General features: G+C 41.0%; 1 protein-coding gene across 1 annotated transcript in view; it reads left to right on the top strand.

Moving 5' to 3' along the window:
• The first annotated feature begins 2,417 nt into the window (after nucleotides 1–2,417).
• The window catches only part of suclg2 (succinate-CoA ligase GDP-forming subunit beta), a 118,784-nt gene continuing 112,270 nt past the window's right edge, over nucleotides 2,418–8,931 (top strand). Inside the window, exon 1 of the mRNA XM_038695973.1 lies at nucleotides 2,418–2,569. Coding sequence (XP_038551901.1) covers nucleotides 2,420–2,569 — 150 coding nt within the window. The 5' untranslated portion in view covers nucleotides 2,418–2,419. The remainder of the gene's footprint in view (nucleotides 2,570–8,931) is intronic.

Below are 8,931 nucleotides of genomic sequence, written 5' to 3'. Positions count from 1 at the left end.
AAAATCAGGCAAGGCTCAATGATAAAAGTATGTTTTAAGAAGGGGAGATCACTGACTCAGCTGATGTGATTTTCTTGGGCAGATCCAGATCCTCTGGGCGCTGACTGCAAATGCTCAGTCCCCTTTAGTTTTCAGCCAGGCCTCTGGAACAGACAAAAGAGCTCTGCCTGAGGATCTCATAGTATTTACCGGCATGTAAGAGGTCAGAGATATAGCAGGGAGAGAGGCCATAAAAGTAATCAGTAAAATCTTATTCTAAAACACACTGGGAGCCAGTGTAAAGAGGCTAAAACAGGAGTGATGTGATCATGTTTCTTGGTTCTGGTTAAAAGCCTGGAAGCAGAGTTCTGTACAGTCTGGAGTCAATAAATAGATTTTTGGTTCAGGCAAGTAAAAAGGCTGTTGCAGTAATCCAGATGTGATGAGATGAAAATTCCTATACATACACTACACCCACAAACTGCATAACTGCATGTTATTCACTGCCTTGCAGTGCAGCCTGCATTTTAAATGTAGAAATCCAGACATTTTCATTGGACTGAGTGAACTTTAAGGGTACAGTATTCTTACATAAATATGAATAAATAAATATCAATGTGTGCATAATGCACACAAAACTTTACCCATTCTCAGACACATAACTCAGCAACAAACCAAAGTTATTATATGTATACCCATATTTTATACATATTTATATAAAACCCCAAATTATCTCCAACTCCAATGATATTTAAATAAATGCATACACACACCCTGATATGAATTGAAATATAAGAAAGCAAAGTCTATATTCACCAGTTAAAGTAAGCACATCATAAGTATAATGTCACACATAAGTCATACTTTCTCCATAGTTTCTTACTTCAAAACAGTCTTTGTTTTTTTATTTCAACCGAAAAGTTTCAAATAAAGAAGTAAATGGTGACCATATTTTGAAAACATTTTCAGATGTGATTTTTTTTGAGGATTTTAGATGTATTGCAGCCTGGATTTTATACATTAAGTAGGCTAACTTTTTAAGCAACTTTATGTAAGATTTGTTTGTTTGTGTTTAATTCTACACTGTCATAAATAAGGACAGCTGTACACGTGCATTTGTTATGATTATCTTACGATCCAAGGAAGGTTAAAATCAAGAACAACTGGACTAGGTTGAAGATAATCAGAAACTTTCTTAAATTCAGATGCCTGTCAGAGAACTGAAGAAGCCAAAAACTATGGCCTGGATGACCCTTATGATCAAAAACTAGCAAGTCGACAACTTTGCTTTGACAACAGAGCCAAACATCAAGCGAGTGCGACAACACAAGACGTAGCAATATTACTTACTAGTCCAACAGAAAGAATGCAACTCGGCGTCTTGCAGCCTATTTTTTCATGAAGCTCTTGCCAAGATCTGTGAGGCTCTTGCTGGGTCTGGGTTAGCTTCCTTCGCCAATGTCCTCTCCTGTCTATTTGCCACTGCCATTAGCTAACGTTACGTCCACAGAGGCAGCTGAGCCTCTTTCCACTTGCAGCAGCATAATGTTGCTTGAAACTTGGGTGGCAAGCTAGCCAACAAAGCCACATAGCTACAGACTAGTGTTAGCAACAACACCCAGACTCCCCATAACTGTAGCCTCCCTGTCCCAGTGAAGAAGGTGAGCAGCATGGTGTGAATGACGGGCCAGTTAGCATCATTCCAGGGAGGCGGGGAGGATTTCTCTGCTTATCTTGCTCTTTTTTTTTTTTAGAACAAAAAAGAAAATGAAATATTTTTTAATGACAGAAATTCAAACACAAATTATTTTCTCACATATAGAAAACCAACCTCCTGTCTGTACTGGATGCTGGACAGCTGGAAACAGTGAGCAGCTTACCTCAGCTGGCATGTAATTTACAGACAATATTAAAATTCCAGTTTGACATACGTTCATTTAGACTGACTTATGGCCGTTAAATGACATCTATATATATTCCCATCATGAAGGGCAATTTATTTAGGAGCTTGCACACCAACAAAAAAAAACACAAGCAACATTACTTCTAACCAGCTTTTGTATTATTGTTTTGTATTAATCTCACCAGTGTGTAAGACTGTGTTGTAGTGTGTGTGTGTTTTGAGGGCTTGTGTGATATGTCTGAGGGCAAAGTTTGTTTTTTCAGCAAGATTGAATGGTTTTGAGTGGAGACCTTCATTTTGACCTGAAAATAGGATGTTTGAGAAATTGGGTGAGAAGTTGTGGATTTGTGTTTGTTTGTGTTGTGTTGAGTTTCGAGAAAAAGAGGCATAATAAAAAAAAAAAAAGTGTTTAAGCAAACGAGAAAAAACTGTAATATGAACGTGCATGCACACCGAACTTGGGACTTGGTGCATGTGTTGTGCGCATGGGTGTGTGTGCCTCTTCCTTAAGCACCGCCCACGTCTGCCAGTTGACCTATGAACGGCTCTGTGTTAACTCGCACATGCTCCCGACGTCACCTCTCTGTGGTCTTCCGTGTCAAGATGGCGGCATCCATGGCATCCCAGGCTGCAGCAAGAGGACTGAGGACAGCAACCTCAAATCACATACTTCTGGACAAAGTGAAGGTACTTTTACAGCTCACATTACCGAGAATGCGGGTGTCACCACGCACTGGTGGGCTCCGCTGTCGTACGTCCATTGTCATCGTCTCAGGGAGCTGTTAGTGTGGCTACGAGGCTAGCAGGTTAGCATGTCTGAGCAGAGAGAGGTTTGACAGATCAAAGTTGAACAGTGTGACAATGCGCTGCTGATGTAAGGGCACTCTCTTCGTTTGTAACCTTTAGTGCTGTAAGACTTCTCTTCTTCAAAATTACTCGACATGAGCTTTTCTGAGGAAACAACACTAAAGTCTTTACTAATGTCTGTCAAAAAAATGCTAATAGAGCGTTTATCAGTCACTTGACATTAACCTGTTCAGGTGTGTGTGTGTGTGTGTGTGTGTGTGTGTGTGTGTGTGTGTGTGTGTGTGTGTGTGTGTGTGTGTGTATGTATGTGTATGTATGTATGTATGTATATATATATATATATATATATATATATATATATATATATATATATATATATTTGCAATTTTAACATATTTTATTTTTCAGTTTCACTCTGTTTTACACAGTTTTCTTTGTTTAGTTTTAGGGCTGTGTGAGCACTTGGTTAATTATTAACATCACATACATGTTCACAGCTTAGTTATAAAGCCATCTGAGGGAGTCATACCTGAACACTACCACCAGGATATACGTTAAGAGCTCAAAGTTTCTGACTGCAGCGCCATTTCAGATAAGACCACAGTGAAAAGGTTAACTCCTGCACTTTGATCCCCCACTGTCTGTTTTTGAGCTGTGAACAACAACAGCTCACAGAATTTATCTGATTAGGTTTGATTCTGTACACAGTGGCAAATGATTACAGTTACATCGTCATCTGCTTTGCAAACAAAGCATTAGGCCTAAATATGGAATGGGACAAAATGCTGCCAAAGCCACAAAAAGGACTCCGAAGTAACCCCCCTCCCCCTTTGGCTTCTATTGGTTAACAAACAAATGCACTCTTACAGAGGAGAAAAGAGAGTTGTGAGTCTGTGAAACATTTCAAAGATTCAGGAGAACAGCATCAATTAATCAGCATGTTCTGACACAAGCAGCGCCTCAGTTTGATATCTTTCTTCTCAGCCAGCGTCAGAGATCTGGTCTTTAGTGGAATTGTGTCTGTATAAAAAGGTTTGTAGCCTTACACATGTACAGATGTCCTGACTGAACGGGCAGAGGAACCTGTTGATAATGTAAACATTGGTCAAGTCAAACAGGCACATTCTGTTAAGCACTGTGTTGTACAGTTGGACTTTTGCAATCTCACTTCATATTTACTTTTTCATGTCTGCTTAGTGCCGTGTTGCCCTGATAGATTTTGGTACTGATGGGGCTTTTTGTATTGTCACTTGAAATAGGTTTTATATTGAGTGCAATAGGGTGTTTTTGATAGCTGGCGTGCCTGGATCACAGGAGTTTGCATTAAATCCTGGATTTAAAATGTTTTGTGCTAGTAAATTATGAACACCAATAAATTAAAACATTTCCTGATTCTCCAGCTCAGTATGGAATATTCCTAGTAATAATCATTTTAATAATTCTTTTTTTAAAATCAGAAAATAATGCCCACAGGAACATCCCAGAACCACAGGTGTTCTCCTCCAGTTGCTCATTTTCATGTTCAAACTGCGGTTACAAAAACCCAAAGAGATTTACAAAGTAACACTATGGCAGAGATATTATTATACTTCGGCTATCTAAAGCATCAAAGTGGTTGAGGCAGTCCCTAACAGGGCAAGGATACTACTACAGACAATAAAAACAGATTGGTGATGTGTATCGTTAACTATATCAAACGTATGGTTCCACATGTTCCACAAACTTAGTTTAGCATTAGCATCCAAAAAAAGCATGCAGCGAGAAAATGCTAACAGTTGCCACCAACAACAGAGAAACGAGACCCATTTCTTAGAACAAGTATCAAGACAATCACTGTAACATGTAACATTACCTCTGCTTTTTCCAGTGTTAACACACATCACACATGCTGTTGCTTTTTTTTTTTAATGGCAGAAGACATGGTGGATGGCAGATACGTGTGGTTAAATAAGAGAGATTTAAACTGAAGCTAAACGAAAAACTTTCAGAGGAGAACAGGACTTTAAATACTGCCTCTTGGCAGTGCAAAGAAGAGACAGCTATAATATTTTATTATAGGAATTACCAGTTAGGTTGCTGAAAGGTATATGTATTCAGGCATGTGCCAGTTAACAGATAAGATTAAAATCAATATGTTTAAATAGGAATTACAAGGATTATGTATGTTAGGGGTCATGTCATGTCAAGTTCTTACAATATCAAATTTCTTTGACATCAAACATAATTTGGTATCTGCCCCAATATTGATATCATCATATTATTATTGTTGAATTATTCTCCCGGTTGTCTAAGATGTGCTTCTCAACTTTGCTTTGCTTACCTCCTCTGTACTGATGCATCTTATACATACATACGCCATGAAACAAGCAACAATTTGGAAGTCTACCAGTGTAAAAGCATATATTGTTTCAGTCAGTGGCATATACACTCACCTAAAGGATTATTAGGAACACCTGTTCAATTTCTCATTAATGCAAGTATCTAATCAACCAATCACATGGCAGTTGCTTCAATGCATTTAGGGGTGTGGTCCTGGTCAAGACAATCTCCTGAACTCCAAACTGAATGTCAGAATGGGAAAGAAAGGTGATTTAAGCAATTTTGAGCGTGGCATGGTTGTTGGTGCCAGACGGGCCGGTCTGAGTATTTCACAATCTGCTCAGTTACTGGGATTTTCACGCACAACCATTTCTAGGGTTTACAAAGAATGGTGTGAAAAGGGAAAAACATCCAGTATGCGGCAGTCCTGTGGGCGAAAATGCCTTGTTGATGCTAGAGGTCAGAGGAGAATGGGCCGACTGATTCGAGCTGATAGAAGAGCAACTTTGACTGAAATAACCACTCGTTACAACCGAGGTATGCAGCAAAGCATTTGTGAAGCCACAACACGCACAACCTTGAGGCGGATGGGCTACAACAGCAGAAGACCCCACCGGGTACCACTCATCTCCACTACAAATAAGAAAAAGAGGCTACAATTTGCAAGAGCTCACCAAAATTGGACAGTTGAAGACTGGAAAAATGTTGCCTGGTCTGATGAGTCTCGATTTCTGTTGAGACATTCAGATGGTAGAGTCAGAATTTGGCGTAAACAGAATGAGAACATGGATCCATCATGCCTTGTTACCACTGTGCAGGCTGGTGGTGGTGGTGTAATGGTGTGGGGGATGTTTCTAGGCACACTTTAGGCCCCTTAGTGCCAATTGGGCATCGTTTAAATGCCACAGCCTACTTGAGCATTGTTTCTGACCATGTCCATCCCTTTATGGCCACCATGTACCCATCCTCTGATGGCTACTTCCAGCAGGATAATGCACCATGTCACAAAGCTCCAATCATTTCAAATTGGTTTCTTGAACATGACAATGAGTTCACTGTACTAAAATGGCCCCCACAGTCACCAGATCTCAACCCAACAGAGCATCTTTGGGATGTGGTGGAACGGGAGCTTCGTGCCCTGGATGTGCATCCCACAAATCTCCATCAACTGCAAGATGCTATCCATCAATATGGGCCAACATTTCTAAAGAATGCTTTCAGCACCTTGTTGAATCAATGCCATGTAGAATTAAGGCAGTTCTGAAGGCGAAAGGGGTCAAACACAGTATTAGTGTGGTATTCCTAATAATCCTTTAGGTGAGTGTACAGTGGCATGCCCTTAAAAAGTAAACTCTTGCAAAACTTACAATCTCACATTTACTGGCTGTTGTACCTGCTTCTCTTCCACTACTTTCACTTGTCTCTTTCTCTCTCTCTCGCTCTCGGGCCAGCTGATAAGAGTAATGATCAGGGATTCTCTCTGGTCTGTAGCATAGTATCAGAGTCTGAAGTGATTGACACCCAGGTATCTCTACAATAGAATCCAATCAGCTTTGACAGGGTGTCAGCTAAGCTGAGGAATTCAATTTGCAATGATTTGTCAACAACAATGCCGAGGACATCACAATATTCAGATGGTAAGGCTCCAGGATGCTGTTAAGGGGGGAGTGGGATGTTGTGTTTTTTTCCCCTGCTCTCTCTCACTCTCTCTCATAAATCAAATCTTCTGAATTCTTGTCTGCACAGCGAGATAATCCTCAGGCTGTTTTTCACTGTCGCTGCACAGTGGTGAATTTGTAAACGTTTGCTAACTTTTTATTTTTTGTAAGGTGTTCCTGCTTAGTAATAACTGAGCAGTGTCGAAGCCCAGCATGGTTTGAAGGGAAACACTGGGAAGAGAGGTGGCTCAATGAGACTCAGTCCTGAATATTTTACAGAGAGGGGTGGAGAGCCCTCTGCAACGACTTCTTTTGCTGGAACTTCAAACGACGGGCGGCTTCCCCATCTGTCTCAGCAAGAACACATTTACATTTCCTCCCCGCAAGGGATACTGGAGGACGAAGTTGGCTCTAACTGGATTTGAATATCGCTTCACCAAGGTTAATAGCCATTTCTGTAGCTGGTGAGGTGCTTAGGCTTTTTCAATAATTTAGGAGGGCTGCAATCATTAGGAAGTGTTGGCAGCCTCTGAAATGGGGAATGCAATGAGTGAATGCACTCCTATGAGCTTAACTTGTGCTGTTGTTCCAGTGTAGGTAATGAGGGGAGAAGTGGGAGTGATGCTGAAAATTAGTTGAGAAAACAATGTAAGTGATAGCTGACAGCTGTTATTCATTAAAACTGCACTATGTTGAAGATTATGTTCAGCTGCCATACTAGCTTATCCATCATCTTTGAAATGAGACCTTCAAACATATTGTAAGTGTGATTTAGATTTCATAATTGAGTTTGCCTGAGGCTGCTCCCAATGAACTTTTTTTTTTAGAAAGAAATAGTGACCTGATGTGCCCTCATCGGTGTACAGAAATTTCGACAGGAGGAATCCAGCAGCCTGAGTCTGTTAAAACAGCTATGGCAGTGTTACCCGTGGATTCCACAGTGAACGGCTGCGCCATGTTCCCACTGGAAGTGTTTCTGGAGCCGAGCGCTTAGCCTGCCCCACGTTGTATACCCTATTAATTTGTACTTTTTGTTCTTCTACTACTACTAATTTTGCTGATTTATTAAGATCTTGTTGATTTGGTAATTTGTCCTTGATTTTTGTGTTTCTACCATGGTTAAGTAGGCTACGTAGTCAAATCGTTTATTTTTTGTCTGTTTTAACAGTAATTATTGTTGATATATGATTGGGAGTCTGGACAGGGTGTTTTATTCTGGACAGTGACTGGATTCTCTGTGCTGTTTCTGTGTCTGACTTCTTGCCGGGTTCATCTGTTCTGTGTCTCTGTTCTGTGACACGGCTTCTGTCAAAAATAGACTTGCTCCATATTCTCCATGGAGCAGAGACCTACTTGTGGGATGCACTGCGGCGCGTCTGGTGGAATCGCAAGCATTGTCTAGAATGGCAGCAGTCAACTACGGCCGCCGACGACACTCCTAGTCGCATTCAGGCACAATGCGACAATGGCATCGCTGCACTATGAAACCAGTAATTTTCAATGGCTTGTGTTGTGCCAGGGCAGTTTGTTGCTGCGTGGACCAATGGGCAGCGCACCGCTTGGTGAGCTTGCGCACACACCGCTGTCTAGTTGGACTTTTGCGCGAAACCCAGGGGCCAGTGCAACGAAAAGAGCTTTTTATCTGAAAGGGCCTTTACAGAGCAACATGGCTGCTGCTAGGGACAATAAAGACAGTAAAAATCCTACCCTAAAAGTAACAAATTGTTTCCACACAACTAGCCATTGTACTGATGCAGCCCCAGACACAGGCAGTTGTTGCCATTATAATTGTTTACGTGGTGTAAACATCTTACTTTCAACTTTGCTATTTTGAGAGCTCTATCATGAACCAGTCAAGGCACGTGATAACCACCACCAGAAGTGATCTTGTAGCTCCAATAATTTGCTGTTGTGTGAATGACTTATGAATGTGGACCATCGGTAAATGCTCATAATCAAAATCAAAAATAGGGCTGAACTTTGACACAGTTGCACATCCTTGTATTGCCTTCTTCTCATTAATGCATTATCTTCTCGTTCGACTCAACACGTTTGAATATGATTCCCTACACCCTCTCTTATTAACTATGCTAATTACTCAAATCCCTATCTGTAGAGACACAACAGTCAGGTTTTCCTTTCTTAAGCCTGTCTGTAGGAGATTAGACCTGCCCTGCCTAAAGACCTGCCAATGATGCAAATCTCACTGATCTAAATCCTGGAGCCATGCTCCGCTGCTCCCGCCTCTGTCTCTGCTCTACTGTT

Source organism: Micropterus salmoides, unplaced genomic scaffold (genome assembly GCF_014851395.1).
Source record: "Micropterus salmoides isolate LMB-PRFRI ecotype aquatic unplaced genomic scaffold, ASM1485139v1 Ms_hic_scaffold_4, whole genome shotgun sequence".
NCBI classification, from domain to species: domain Eukaryota; kingdom Metazoa; phylum Chordata; class Actinopteri; order Centrarchiformes; family Centrarchidae; genus Micropterus; species Micropterus salmoides.
This window is presented reverse-complemented; position numbering and strand designations above follow the sequence as displayed.